General features: G+C 33.3%; 2 protein-coding genes across 2 annotated transcripts in view; one reads left to right on the top strand and one right to left on the bottom strand.

The window, feature by feature from the left end:
- The window catches only part of LOC136028679 (ATP-binding cassette sub-family F member 2-like), a 335,229-nt gene that overhangs the window by 183,105 nt on the left and 136,451 nt on the right, over positions 1–15,673 (bottom strand). The gene's annotated exons all lie outside the window — the stretch shown is intronic.
- LOC136028621 (RNA-binding protein 48-like) lies at positions 8–15,546 on the top strand. Its single transcript, XM_065706456.1, has 5 exons — positions 8–112; positions 7,692–7,877; positions 12,425–12,615; positions 14,347–14,578; positions 15,319–15,546. Exons 2-5 carry the CDS (start codon positions 7,785–7,787, stop codon positions 15,394–15,396), a joined length of 594 nt encoding a protein of 197 aa, XP_065562528.1. The 5' UTR covers positions 8–112; positions 7,692–7,784; the 3' UTR covers positions 15,397–15,546.

Genomic DNA, 15,673 nt, shown 5'->3' with positions numbered 1-15,673 from the left:
ATTCAGATGGCGGTGAGGGCTGTGAAGTCACAAACCCGCAAATTTTAAATAAATAAGGGGGATAGCCTATAGCCTTATAGCTGTTTTTAAACACTGAGGGCTGTTGGTTTAGGTAAGAATTAAGCTATATGATAACTTTTATTTCATATTTGTTCTGAGCGATGAGGGTAAAGGTCTAGATTTTGTCAATTATATTAATTGTGATAACCAAATTTCAGGGCATCCTAACACCCTTCTCTCTTCCTACAAAAGGATTGTGCTTATTTGCTTAGGATATGATTCTTGGAAAATTTTAAGCTATTCTAAAAAACATGGACCCCAACTAAAAAACATTTTGGACCTTTGTCTGGATGTATTTTCTGGGGAACCAAGTTTTTTCCCTTGTGCATTGGGGTTCTCATGGCCAAACAACTTAAAGATATGCTTCCAAACTAAACTTGTTTGTTTATTATGATCCTCTTGGAATGGGGGATTGCAGTTTTAAGTTTTGAGCCATTCAGGAAGAAATTTTTTACCTTTTGTCAGGTGCTTCTCTGAAGACTAGTATTCTGTCTTTAATTTTTTTTCTTCTGCAGTTGTGTCCCTTACCCAAAGTACTTATGGATAAATGTTTCAAGTCACCTGGCAAAAAATTTTTGGGCCTCAATTTTTGGGGACCTATGTTCATGAAGTAACTTTTTGTGCTCATATGATTGAAATATTCAAAAGGACTAGATAAGATTTTCGGCCCATTTACCTACTAATAATCCCATTTCTACTGGGAAAATGTACAATGTTCTTGGCCTAGAGAACAATTTTGGGCTGATTGCACATCCAACACCAAACAAGCCCCCCCCCCTCTTCCCACTTTAAAACCTATTTGTTTTCTAAAGTTTTCATTTTACATTGAACTGATCATTTTCATTTTTGTGGTTACAACTACTGTATTTGATAAGGAAGAAATAATACATAGAGGACATTTTGCTTGTTACTACCTTTCCCTAATGGACACATTTGATAATTCATAGATTGATTGTGTGAAATGGCTCCTATACTTTTATTTACCACAGCTTATATTGGAATAGTACAAACATTTACTTACTGAAAATTGAGCTCCAGTCAGCTGTTTGCAGAATCCTTACACCACTTGTTGGGATAAATATATATTTGCCTCCTGAAAACTCTTAAGAAACTTAAGTAGTAGTTAAACTTTTTATGTAGTTAATTGCTATGTGTTAGCAAAATTTTAATTTTTCCCTAGCATAGTGATTCATATCTGTAATAGTTTATATTTTTGTTTATTACCTAAATAAAATATAAAAAAAAAACTATCTCACAATTAGTTATTATACTCTTCAACTAAGTTATTTGTGCTTGTACTTTTAAAACTTCCATCAAGCTTATAAATCCTTAACTTGCCCAAAAGGGAGGTTTTTCCATACAATTGACTTAATATTGCTGCATATGTCAATTATTTGTTATTACTTTTATATGCAAGTATAAGTTAACTTGGATTTCATTGGTTTTTTTTTTTTTTTTGTATTGGTAGTATATGAGAACAAGCTGGGAAAGAAAAAAAAATCATGTAAGTAAAACCTTCAACAAAACATTTTGCACTATCCCCCTGATAATTACCCTATTTATCTTTGTGGCTTGATTTGGACTATATGGCTAATATGTATTGTTAGTCATATGATTTGACTAAAAGTACATTTGAAACTCAATCTCTTTTTTGTGGGAAGTATTAGAAAAACAACTAAACTTGAGGGAACTTAGGTATTTTGTGGAAACTTTTAGAAAATAGCCTTACAAAGAAAATTTTTTTCATATAAATCAGGCCTTCTTAAACTATGGGTCACGATCCTAAATTGGGTCACTTAGCAAAATTCTGAGGTCTGAGAGATCATAATGTTAAATATTTAAATAAACGATTTTATAACATCTAAATGTGTATTTTTGCAGAGTTACTTTCACAAACCTGCACACACAAAAAAGGTAGGAATTTGCACACATGGGTTCAGCAAGACAATGATTCAATAGCATTGACTGTAATGTAAACTAGTGTAGTATTGACTCTCCTCGCAGTGTTGCCATGTTGGCCTATTTCTCCCCAGACTATATCATTTTGATGGTGAATGGTGATAATTTTTTATTTATCTGCTGGCTTAAATCTTGGCTAATTTTATTGTGATCTGGCTTATTTTTTGGCATGAAATGCTTATTTGGAGAAAGAACTATTTTCTTCAACAATCAATACATCATTTGAATCAAATAATTTTTACGTCACATAATGAAGCTGTACTCTCTGTGTCTTCAAAAGCTTGGGATGGATGAACTAAAGGCCTTTGTTTGTCAATCCTTCAAATAGGTTTGGGGTTATGTTCTTAGAGATTGCGTTTGGCACTGTAAAAATTGTTTTTCAAGGCTTCTGACTTACTTTTTGTACCTTCTGGCAACATTGGGTTGAAATAAAGTCGATTGTCAGTGTTTCACTGTAACATGGATTCCATTTTTTTTTCTTTTCGTTCACTAATTAATCAGTTATTATAAGTCATATGTCATTTATTTGTTTATTTGATTTTGGGATCATTAATAGTTTTTAGCCCTGGATACATAGCTCAACTTCTATAAGAATGGTTTTGACGCAGATAATAATGCTATAAACTCTGCTGGGGCAGGACAAAGTATTGAAAAAAACATCTAATTTACAAAAAAGAAAATATGATGAGTGATTTCTTCAATTTTGCTTTACATTTCAGAATTGTAACAGTAATGAACAACCTTTTTTTTGATCAGCAATAAATTATAGGCTCCAGAGATTATGAAACCTTCAAAAAAATAATACATCTTGAATCAAAGCATGTTTTTATGTCAATAAACCAAAATAATATTTTGAAAAGACCATATAAATCTTTAAATGCAGTAAAAAAATTCCTTGAAAAATTTATGACGATTAATGAAAAATATTCACTGACAACATATGAAGTTTCATACTGTATTTTTTTATGTACATGTATATTATTACCTAATAAATAAATCATCAAAAGTTTTCTATTAAATTTTTTGTTTTACATTTATATGGGTTCACAAGGAAGCTAGGAATCATAAATGGGGTCGTGAGTGAAAAAAGTTTAAGAAGCCCTGGTATAAATAAAAGCTAAAATTATTAACGTTACAAAATTCACTCACCCGAACCTCATCTTTTTCAGCTTAATCCCTTAGTTTTGATGTTGGATTAATATGAACTATTAGTTAATAGTTTGTTTATTAATATTGGTTGTATTTTCTTAAACATTTATTATTAGTTAATTATTAATTTATACTACAAGTTATTTATTAATAATAACTATTAATATTGGTTAATTATTAATTTTAGACAATGTTACTTCATTAAAAACTAAGCAAAAAATATTAGTTAATTTTTCACTTTAGTATTTCTTTTGTGGTGACCCGGTTTTCTGGTGAACATAAAATAAACCTAAAAAAATAACAATACAAGTTATTTTAATAGTTTATTAAGTGAAATATAATATAATAATTGATGAAATATAATAATTTATTAAGAAAAAGATAATAATTTATTATCTAATAATTTATTAATAATTGTAGTAATAAAATTATTTTAATAATTTAATAATTATTATATTTTAATAAGTTATTCAATAACAAGTAGAAGCTTAAAATAAGCCTGTTATTTATAAAATTTACTCACTTTAAATTTGATCTTTTTCATGTTCATGGCTCAAATTTGAAGTATAGTTTCGACTAAGCATTATATATCATTAGTAACACCTCAAAAATATTTTTAGTCAGCACGTACTATTATTCTAACCAGAAAATAGTCAATTTCGTACTGGCATTCACTCCCTGTCACCCCTTGTAGCTTATTAAAGAAGATAAAAAAAATAGTTTTTTTGTATGAGTAAAAGCATAAGCGAAACGTAAATAATTCACTAACCTGAAACTGATTCTTGTCATCTTCTTGGCCTCTACTAGATGATTGAATTAAAAAAAAAAGTTTTTTCCGCTAAAGGAAGGAGCAACATTAAAACTTACAAAGAACAGAAAATATTCCCTATATGAGGGGGGGGATCCTTCCTCATTCTTTGTCTTTCAGTAGTCGTTCTTAAAAGATTGTTATAAAAAGTCAAACTTTAGCTTAAATACTGAGGTTTGAAGAAGGGACAAGCCCCTTCATATAAAGAATAATTTCTTTTCATTTTAGTTCTTGATGTTGCTTCTTACCTTCAGTTAAAAAAACTTTTTTTTTTCATTTAATTTTCTAAAAAGAAGAGGGAGGAAAAGGAGCCCTGAAAGTTTCCTTAATATCCACAGTCGTTCTTGAGAAATTGCTTAGACATCTTATTGGCAATCAGCTTACACATAGTGCCTTTTGATTTAGTTTTTGAAAGAGTATACACTTTCCATGAAAGCTTCTACTTTATACCCTATTCTAGCGTGTAAAGTACATCATATACCCTTTATTCCAGACACCCTAGCAAAAGTAATAGTAGGAGCAAGAGGAGTAGTATTAGTGATATCAGTAGTAGTATTTGTAGTAAGCAATAGTGGAATTCACATTGTGCCTTTTTAGTCTAGTAAAACATCCCCTCCTCTTTCCTTAATAGTTTCAATTTAATGCTTTAAGCTATTTCTGGGTTTTGATTCTCTACAACTAATCCTTCTATGCGAAGTGCCTTGGTGGAAAAAAAATCGTAAAATATGTAAATAAATAGCACATTGTGCCCACGTCGATCTTTACGTAGGCAGCGCTGTTGCGCTGTATATGATAATAAACTGACTGTTTTGTGGGCAATTTGTAACCATAGTATATCGCACAGTGCATTTTCATGTGTAATCATAGTATAAACTTCTTGGCTGCAGAGGTCTGTTCAAAGTAGTCTTCAGTGAAACCTTTTTTTTTCGTGTGCACCTAATTAAAACATTAAATTAAAGTGAAATAAATTAAAGTGTGCAGCTTTTGAACACTCCTAGTAATGCTAAACACAAATAACTTAGATGCCTGTGCTCAGGTACATCCAGTGTCGTTATACACAACGCAATGTTCTGCATAACTGAAAAGCAGAGAATTTTCTGTTGCAAAAAAATTCTTTTGTAAATCCAAAGGTTTGTTCGAAATCGTTTCCAGCTTATTTCTCTGTTCAATGGTAAGGTTTAGTAAGGGTAAAAATCATGTTGGGTTGTACTCCCTGTTTGTGTTTTTTTTCTTTCGAATTAGTGATAATTTTCATTATTGTGAGTAATAAGTTTCTTAACTTAAGTTCTCTTATATTCAACAGTGTCGGGGTGGAGGTTCATTTTTTAGGCGGGTGGCATGTGCCCCCTCCTGGATTTTGAAAATCCCCAAACTGATTTTTCAATGAAAAATGCCTCCCTTGGTATTTTTATTTTAAAAGCAGAAAAAATGGAACGTTATAAGATTTTTTAAAATATACCCGCCTCTAAATTCTGGTGAATTGACGCCCCTGTTAATACTTTTAAGAGGAATGACGCCTAACAACCCCTGTTTAATACTTTAAAGCGGAATGACGAGGAAAAAGCAATGAGTGGTATTTGGCTAACAGTCTGAAAGGATTGAAAGGATGTTCTTTTCTTGCATATTAATTTTTTTTTTTAAATAAGTTTATTTAACTGAGATTAAGGAGCGATATTAAAAATCTAAATCGAATAGAAATTATTCCGTATATGAAAGGGCCCCCTCCTCAACACCCGCTCTTTAAGCTAAAGTTTGACTCTTTCTCGCACCTCTACTTTTTAAAACAGTGAAAAAACTTTAGTGTAAAAAGTTAGGCGTTGAGGAGGGGACCGTCCCTTTCATATACGGAATAATATCTGTTCGTTTTTTAAGTTTTAATGTTGCTCCTTATTTTCAGTTTCAAAAAACTTGTTTTTTTTTATTTAATTTCTGAATATTTTCGAATCAATGTAGCTTTTGTATTTGGCTCACCGTATATGAATAATTAAAATGAAATTTGTATTTTAATTGTACTTTCTTTTAACTAATAATAACCTTAGTCAATTTTTGTTCCAGTTGTTTAAGAATGACTCCTGAATCACAAAGACTCTTTAATTAGAATAATAACCCTTTAAAAAGTTAAAAAAAAAAAACTTTAGCGTAAGAGCAAGATATTGAGGAGAGGCAACCCCCCTCATATGCATAATATTTTTGTTCATTTTGTTTTAATGTTGCTTCTTATTTTCAATTGAAAAAAAAACACGTTTTTTATTTAATTGTTGATCGTTTTTAAATGATGTCAGGAAATCCAGCTCCCCCTCCATGGAAAATTTCCTTCCCTATGAGAAATTTCTCCCAAGTAACTTAAATGAGTGATATATGCGGAACTAATTTTTTAAGACATAGTAACAAAACGGCCAAAGAGGTCAAAACTATTTTTTATGAAAATGAAAGTCAGAAGTTGAGCAATTCTCAAATGACTGAAATGAATGAAAGAAAAGATCTTTAAAATATATACGTAATAATTTATGTTCGTTTTTAAGCTTTGAATTTATTCCTTATTTTCAGTTAGAAAAAAACTTGTTTTTTTTTCTATTTAATAACAATCACAAGCCGGAGACATACAATATCTTTGGTTTACTACCATATAAAAGTCAGTTATGAAGCCGCTTAAGGTAAAATTAAATTTTAAGGTTGGTCAAAAAACAACACAGACAAATTATTGCTTATATCGTCCATCAAAAACTTAAGTTCATAAAGAGCGAAGTATTGACGAGGGAACGAACCCCCTCATATACATATTAATTTTGTGTTTGTTTTAAGTTTTAACGTTACTCCTTAATTTCGGTTGAAAAAACTAGTGTTTTTTATTTAATTTCTGATTATTTTTTTAATAATGCTGGGGAATTCAGCGCTCCCTTCATGGAAATCCTGTTCCCCCATGGAAAATTCCTCCATGGAAAGATTATTCCACGTAAACAAGTCCCCATGACCCCCCCCCCCAGAAAAAAATCCCCCTGAAAATGTCTGTATACTTACCAATAACCAATACTATATGTTAACAATGGGCAAAGTTCTTAACTTGCACCCCTTCTCCTGGGGACTTGGGGATTAAGCCGTCCTCAAAGGCATGGTTATTAGATATTTCGACTATGCTGAACAAAATGGCTATCTCAAAATTTTGATTCAATGACTCTGGGAAAGATGAACGTGTGAGTGGGCCTAGTTGCCCACAAATTTTTTGGTCACTTAAAAAGGGCACTGGAACTTTTAATTTCCGTTCGAATGAACCCCCTCGCAACAACCTAGGACCACTGGGTCGTAACGATCACACCTAGGGAAAAAATAAACAAGCATGCGTGATCTTTCTTCTGGCAAATAATAGAAAATTACAGATTTTTACAGATAGGAGCTGGAAACCTCGACAGTGGGGTTCCCTGACACGTTGAATCTGATGATTTGATTTTCATTAAGATTATATGACTTTTAGGGGGTGGTTCTTTTTTTCAAAAGGAAGGCAAATATTCTCAGGCTCATATCTTTTGATGGGTAGGACTAAACTTGATGAAACTTATATATTTAAAATCAGCGTAAAAATTCAATTCTTTTGATGTATCTATTGGTATCAAAATTCCGTTTTTAAGAGTTTCGGTTACTATTGAGCTGGATCGCTCCTTACTGCCAGTTCGTTACCACGAATTGTTTGATATGATTGATCAGCAAGAATATATTCCAGGTACTCCTGATCACCTGGTCAACTCGGAAGCTGCGAATGGAAATTTAGTTTAGAGTGTAGCGACAAGCTTTTGAAGATACGTCAGCAGCAGGTATGGATGTTCCTGCTTACCCTCACCATGTGCGAAAGAAATTATGTATGACACGCCTTCCTTATAGACAAGGAAAAAAATTTACAGCTGTTAAGGTTTATGTTTTTTTAAATATTTTTCTTTCAAAATATTTTTCATTTTTTTTTTTAATATTTATGTATGATATATCATTCATTTTTTCTTAATATTTGATCTCAAGTACATCCTGATTTGGCTGAGCTCTCAATCATTTTCTCTTTAACCTATTACTGAAGCAATGGCCCCTTAATAATATAGAAATAAAATTATGATGATACCTCACGGATAAAGATTAAAGACAAAATTGTAGCGCTGTCTAAATAAACAGCTTTGTTTCTTCCTTGCGTTTCTTTCCGACACTTAGAATTGAAGTGATGGTTGTTGAAGCTTGGGCGGGAACTCATTCTATTGGAAATTGAGAATCAAAAGGAAATGGAGGGCAACCAACTCCCTCTCGTGTCCTCTTTTGCTACCCCCCCCCCCACGTAGGCTCTCAAGATATCTTATCGAAATTTTGGGATGGCCATTCTGCTCAAAATTGCCTAAAAATCCAATTAGTATGTCCTAAGAGACGATATAAACCCCACAGGCCCAGCAACAAGGACCATAAACTGTGAAAATTACTAATTGTTTACAGTTGGCTAGTGGATGAAAAACGCAGCGGAGGCTTGATCTTGGTTGGCCAGTAGCTTGAAACTTTCGGACATCATTTGCTGTGTCAAAATGATCTTACTTATTCTCTTATGAGGGGGAGAACCCCAAGGTGTTTTTGTATCGGAAATTGAAGGATATTTTCTGACTGGTTCAACTTCCGCTTAGTTATACCTATTTTAACCCTTCTCCCCTCTAATAAGGCTGTCTAGTAGTATGCAAGACATTCCAAATTTAGAATTAAGCAACCTAAACGACACTTTTCAAAACTGGTGCCAGCGATGCTTCCTATACCCTGAATTTCTGAGAGTTTACGCTACTCAAAGGAGTGTTGGCTAATGGGGAAGTGACCCCGTATTTGAGATCTCCCCCCTCTTTGGGCATGAATACTTTGACCAATAATGATTTCTAGTCTTCGAGTGTCTAAGATTTGAGTTTTTTCATTGTAGCATATCGAAATTTTAAGCTACAGTTTCAAACCAATAATGATACTTCATAGAGGCTACGAATATACACCTGGATTTATTCTTCATTTTCTTTCTAAGTTTGAGTGACCTGGCCATAAACTGACCGCTTTTCTTATTGAAGCTGCCCCCATCCTTATATGAAAAAAGGATTATCGTACTTTAAGATTTGTTTGGCCATGGCAATAAATTGAATCTTACAAGAAAATAGTATAAAATTGTCAATCAAGAAAAGGTTCGTCTTTGATTTTAGTATACATTTGAATTTGTTTTCTTCGTTTTAATTTGTTGACAGGTAGGCTAACTAGTCTACTCTTATGTTTTTTGGTGACTTCCAGTTTGTTAAAAATAGAGATTCTTAAACAGCGATTAGTCATTATTGACAGATTTTTCTGCAATATGCGTGTATTTGATTGAGATAGGAAGGGCATATGAATAGAATTTTCTTTGTGTTATAAAATTAATGTTAAAGGGTCGTAAGTGGCAATATAAAGGCAAGGAGTTTCCAAGCAAAGTAAAGTTTTGTTTTGAGTTTTGGTATTGGAATTCAATGGACTATTGATGAATTCTTCCGGGTTGGAGATAACGCTTTAGTAAGCTAATTGAATTTACTCGGATCTTGTAGCTAATATCTGTTGCTAGTTTAGCTAATATCTGAGGGATGAAGATAAGGTTTTTGAAAGTACAATAACTTGCCAGGTGTGTGTTATCTGCCAAGTCAGAGACTAAGTCGTTCCAAGTTAGTGATGTGTCATAAATCTTACAAGAAATAATATCAGAGGTGAAAATACTAGATTTTGGGAAGCAGGGTAGTTTGCCCTGTGTGGACTGTAGTCCAACTCATCTTATGGGAACTTGCAGCTATTGTGTGTTTGTAAGTTTGTTCGTGTGCTTTTCCCTCCTATAGTCTGTGCTCATTTGTGTTGCAAAAAACGATATCGCTATAGGTGAGTTATTGTGTTAATCCATCATTCTTTGTTGTTGTTATTCTCGACTATATCTTAGGTGGAATATTGTGTCGTATTGATAGCACGTCTAGGTTCTTATCACATTGTGTTACTATATAACCAGAAGTCTTAATGTTTTATTTAGTGTCACCCTTTTTCTGTAGTTGTCAAACTGTATCTAAGTCTTAATATAATTTTGTATCGATATTAGATATCGGCTTTTATCGTTTCGCATCGTTACATTCCTATATGTCTTAACGTTAGATTGATCATTGCGATTTGTTTTGTTGTTAGCTGTATCCTGGGCTGAATATAGTGTAAAATCGATAATATATTTTGGTCCTTATCTTACTGTATTGTTATGTTCTCCAAATTTGTCGATATTAGGTTGAAGTCACCCTTTTCTTTCTTTTTTTTTGGCTCGGTTCATTTTGATTCTCCGAAAAATTCGGAAAAATTAGAAAAAATGAGGTATTTGTAACTTACCAACGGGTGATCAGATCTTAATGAGATTTGATATTTAGAAGGATCTTGTGCTTTAGAACTCTCCTTTTCAATCCCGACCAGATCCAGTGACATTGGGGGGAGTCGGAGGGGAAAACCGGAAATCTTGGAAAATGCTTAGAGTGGAGAAATCGGGATGAAACTTGATGGGAAGAATAAGCATAATTTATAGATACATGATTGACATAATTGGAACGGATCCGTTCTCTTTGGGGGAGCTGCGGGTTGTTAATTTGGAAAAATTGAGGTATTTTTAACTTAAGAACGGGTTACCGGATCTTAATGAAATTTGATATTTAGAAGGAACTCGTGTCTCAGAGCTCTTAGTTCAAATCTCGACCAGATCTGTTGTGATTAGGGGGAGTTGTAGGGGGAAACCAGAAATCTTGGAAAACGCTTATAAATGTCGTAGATTCGTGATTGACGTAACCGGACCGGATCCGCTCTCTTTGGGGGAGTTAGGGGGTGGGATTCAGTGCTGTGGCGAGTTTGGTGCTTCTGGACGTGCTAGGACGATGAAAATTGTATGTGTTCACGGAGCTGCACAAATTGACTTGATAAAGTCGTTTTCCCTGATTCGACCATCTAGGGGGCTGAAGGGAGATGAAAATTAGAAAAATTGAGGTATTTTTAACTTACGAGTGGGTGATCGGATCTTAATGTATTTTGACATTTAGAAGGACATCGTGACTCAGAGCTCTTATTTTTAATCCCGACCGGCATTAAGCCTCTAATTTTCCTTTTAAAGGAATCTATTGATTCTTAAAATTTTACTAGAGCTCATGCCATATGAGCTCTTGGCTCTTGGGTCTCCCGACCTCGTCACAAGTGCCATATGAGCTCTTAGTGCTTGTTTTGTAAATTTTAGGTATTGTATGTTGTGTTTTGCTTGTTACTAGGCTGCAGCTTCTGCTGCGCCTATGTTGGGGACTGCAAACCTCATATTAAGGTTCCCGACGATGTTGGTTTCTATGGTCTACTTTTAATTTTAAATAGCCTTCCTACGTCAGAGATTGTGCCAAAAACTACTATTTGGTGTTTTGTTCAGTTGCTATCAAGATAAATTTGCAAAAATCACCTGTATGTAACATTTAGCTTTCGAATGAGCTCTTAATCTTCTCTCTGCGACCCTCCAATAACCCACGCCAATTTTTTTGCAGAAAAGTAAAGCCTTTTTTAAGTTGATTCATAACAGTATTTTTTTATCTTTTTGGTTGTAGGCACAAAGTGGACAAGTGTTGCCATCAACCCGGTGCTGCCACTAGTTTTTTTATGTCAGAAAGTGAGGCAGGTTGTTTTTCATCTATCAGCTCGAAATCCGTGGAAAAGCACCTCGGGCGAACTGAACACGACAATAGTGATTGACAACCTTTATACGCTAGCACTCATATTGACTTAAAAGGTATAGGGCCAGTAAATTTTGCCAACGGGACAGAGTGGATGGATTTTAAGAGGCGTCTATTACTTCTGAGACCTACCTACCTCCTGCACTAACTTGTCCGCATTCAGTTTTGGTTTGCTAGGTAGGTTACTGCAGCAGCCCTAAAAAAGTTAATCCGGAAATTTTGACTGTTGACCTTTACAGCCCAGGGGCTAGGAGACTTCAGAGTTTCATTGCTTGGTGGTTTCTCTCCTTCTCGGACAATGACTTGTAGTTAAATCTCGCAGGTCATGTTCATTTTGAGGGGTGAGGCGCTATATACATGTGCAGATTGGCTTGTAACTTTAGCTTTTAAATGTTACAATGTTGCAATAAAGTCAAATAATACTTCAAGCGTTATATTCCAATAATATTTTGCATAGACAATAATATTGCAGACAACTACAAATTATTATAAATAAATAAATGAAACCCAAAACAAACAAAAATTACAATGAATCACCTAGTCAAATTTAAAACAAGAAGAGACTTGTAAATTTTTCTTTTTAATGCATTTTGAGAAGTTTGTTTAAAAGCTCATTTCAGTGCTGGCTTAATATACTAGAATGTGTCAAAATTTTATGGTGAAATCTAGCAGGGAAAGATGAGGAATTACTAGGTCTTTTCTTTTTCTCCAGGTATACACAATAGCCAGTGAATCCACAAATTTGCTGATAATCAACTGTCCTATAGTGGTTTCTCGTGAGGATATGAAAAGACTTTGTCGTCGATTTGGAAACGTCACTGACCTCCATGAATTGAAAAACTACCCGAGTGAAAAATTCACTAAATGTTTTAGGGTGGTCTATGTGAATGTATGGCATTCAAGGTAATTTCATTATTTGTATTTTTTTCGTCTCTTCGCTGCATAAAAAATATTCCACCTGTGAGTTATTCCTATGGTTTAGTCTAATTTTTAAAGAAAGGTAAATTTAGCCAAAAAACTAGTCTTGAATAAGGTTACAGCTGCGTATGCTGCTGACAGCCAAAATTTGGAACGAAATTGTAAATGCTCTGGTGTCTAGTGCCAAAAAATAAGAAAAAGGATAGTCATACATTTTAAGGCATTGTTGCAGGATTTTTTTTTTTTTTTTTTTTTTTTTGCAACATCAAAATATTACGTCTGAAAACCTAAAAAAAAACTTAATGGTGGTGTCTCGGTGATGAGTGAAGTGTTTTTTTTTTTTTTTTTTTTTTTTTTTTTTTTTTTTTTTTTTTTGCTTGTATAGAATGAGTGTTACTGGAAAACTGAGGGGAAGCTCGGATTCCAAATTACAAGATATGTGTCATAAAACACAAAGCAGTACGTAGTATACATTTTTATAATGATTTTCGATATCTATCATAGATTGATCCTAGGTTTGTTTATTATGCGGTGAATATTGAAAAAAGGAAATCTTAAATCAAAACTAAAACAAGCAATAATTGCTTGTTTTACAAATGGTAATTTTTTTCACTAACGCCTGTGTTTAAGGGCTTGAAGTTACCAATGATTGACTAATATTCCTGTTAAAACACAGTATGTCACCAATTGGCTTGTTAATTACAGATGTGAGACCCATATTGTAGTATAGAGGCAATAAGACACATTGTGTTAATTATAAGCGATAGTCTTAAATAGTCTGTCGACTGCAATATTATAAATATTGCAGTCAACAGTCAAGGAACTGTTGATTACATAAATTAGTTTAGGAAAGATACTGAACTTAAAAGAACAGCAATTATGAGGAACAATGATGACACACTAAAATCGATCAAATATTGTCACTTATAATTTTTGTTTTTCTGTTCCCCCTTCCCCCCTTAAACTCTTCTAAATGCTAGAGTAATATTTACGCTTTATTGGAAACAGAGTATATTTTGAATAGAATTCTTTTTTGATTAAAAAAAAGAAAGTCAAATTTTGTTCAAACTAATCAAATTTTATGGACAAAAAATATGCCGGTATACAATACCGTGATGCAAAAAATTTAGTTTAATATGTAAAAACACGCGTTATTTGTCCACGGTGTTTTTTTCTTTTAGATCTGTTCCTTTCAAATGTATAATAATTACGTTTTCTCAATGAAACTTTCAGAAACATCGAAATCGTCTATCGAGTTGCACTATGATGACGAAATCAAGATCAAGACAAAATAACTTACCTCAAATAAAAGAAGAGTTGCCATCCCCATCAAATCCCCTTAATGTGAAAGTTTCATCAAATCCTAAAATACTCAAATGAACAACGAGATTTTTGAAAAGGGAATATTTCACCTATTATTCTATATCTCCGTCTCGACGTCATGAGTAATTTTCCCTTGTCCGTAACATGGCCGCACCTAACTAAATTAGTAAACCAAATAATCATCTAAAATGTATGTGTTTAATTAAATCTGTGAGTCCCTATGTGACATTGAAATCCAAATGGATTTGACAAAAATGCGTTTGAATTTTTCCATAAGGCTCCCTTGCCCAATATTTTATTTTGATAGTAACTGTTAATATTGTTAAGATAACAGTTCTCTTAACAACAGTGTTCAGGAACATATTTCGGTTTGAGCCTTTTTTTTCTTGATAGGACGGCAAAGAGAAAGCTGGATGATTTGAATTTTATGGGTGGAATACTGCACGTGTGCTACGCTCCTGAACTCGAGTCAGTTGAAGAAACGAGACTGAAAATCAAAACAAGAATGGAATTTTTAAAAAATTATCGACCAATACAATCACTTGGAGAAAGCTCTTCGCTAAACGAAAAAAATTCAGAAGATGGGGATTTACTTGGAGAGTGCGTAACTTTGATTGGACCACAGGTTTATCTTTTATTTTATTTTCTCTCTTTCACTGGGTTTTAGTGGGGCTAACGAATGTTAAATGTCAGAGCCTGTTTCTAAGCAATGTGTACATTATGAACACGGTCCGTTAGCTTGAAGAAACTATGAATATCGGTTTTATAGAATATTTTAATCTTTAAATATCTAGGATGTAAAGAGTACGTCACCAAGGTTTACGCAAGAGGTTCAAAACCAGATTTATGTTCTATTTTTTTCACCTTGTATGGGAAAAATGCATTCAAGAAATTTTTGTGCATCCAATAATCCGTTTAGTGGCAACTTCTTTGTTGTGGAATACAGTAACTGTTTTTGGAAGACACAAAACATTGAATAGGCAAACTCGTGGTAATGCAAGTAAAATTAATTCCACAGTTCTAGTATTTTTCATTTTTGGATGAAATTTCACACAAATGCAGAAATTCACAAACACTCAAACCAGGGCATCTCTAAAATTGTTAGTTAACAATAAATCTGAAAACACTGTCATAAACCAATTTGCAGTTTTAATGTATTTTGTTAATGTGTACTTGGTTCTTGGTGTGAAATCTGAATTGTCCACCTTTATAGGTGTTTTAACGCGCAAGCTTACTTAAAAAAAATTAGATTGCATTTCAAGGTTTCTTGTTTCGTTTGGAAACACTTTTGATTTGATTGTTCTGTGTGACTATATACGTTTCTTTCAAGATTAATTGCATTTGATTGATTGTATTCTATTTCAGATTCCACCTGGTGTTATCTTGTCACAACCGACATCTGTAGCTCCTATTGGCTATGATGAACATCAACCATTAAGTTGACTGGGAGAGAACCATTGCCAAAAGCATATCAGATGGATGTAAAGAAGAAAGCTTTTTTAAGAAGCAGTAAGAGAAAAGGGATTTAAGCTACAAAACTGACATGAACAGATTTTATTTCTTTTTTTTACATAGTAGAATAATCTGAATCGATTTGACAGTTTTTCTGTTAATTCAGAATAGACAAATTCCATTCTTAAAACTGAAGGTTTTATCACTTGTCAAGTGCTTCTTTCAGTCATCAATCTTATGTCAAATAAATGTATCATTGACTGTTTCA

Source organism: Artemia franciscana, chromosome 1 (assembly GCF_032884065.1).
Source record: "Artemia franciscana chromosome 1, ASM3288406v1, whole genome shotgun sequence".
NCBI classification, from domain to species: domain Eukaryota; kingdom Metazoa; phylum Arthropoda; class Branchiopoda; order Anostraca; family Artemiidae; genus Artemia; species Artemia franciscana.
This window is presented reverse-complemented; position numbering and strand designations above follow the sequence as displayed.

Bases quoted from the DNA above. Each gene is read 5' to 3' on its own strand.
- LOC136028621 (XM_065706456.1), top strand. From the start codon at position 7,785: ATGGATGTTCCTGCTTACCCTCACCATGTGCGAAAGAAATTATGTATG. The intron at 12,616-14,346 runs GTAATTTCATTA...TTTTCTTGATAG, and splicing joins GTGAATGTATGGCATTCAAG to GACGGCAAAGAGAAAGCTGG. The intron at 14,579-15,318 runs GTTTATCTTTTA...ATTCTATTTCAG, and splicing joins TAACTTTGATTGGACCACAG to ATTCCACCTGGTGTTATCTT.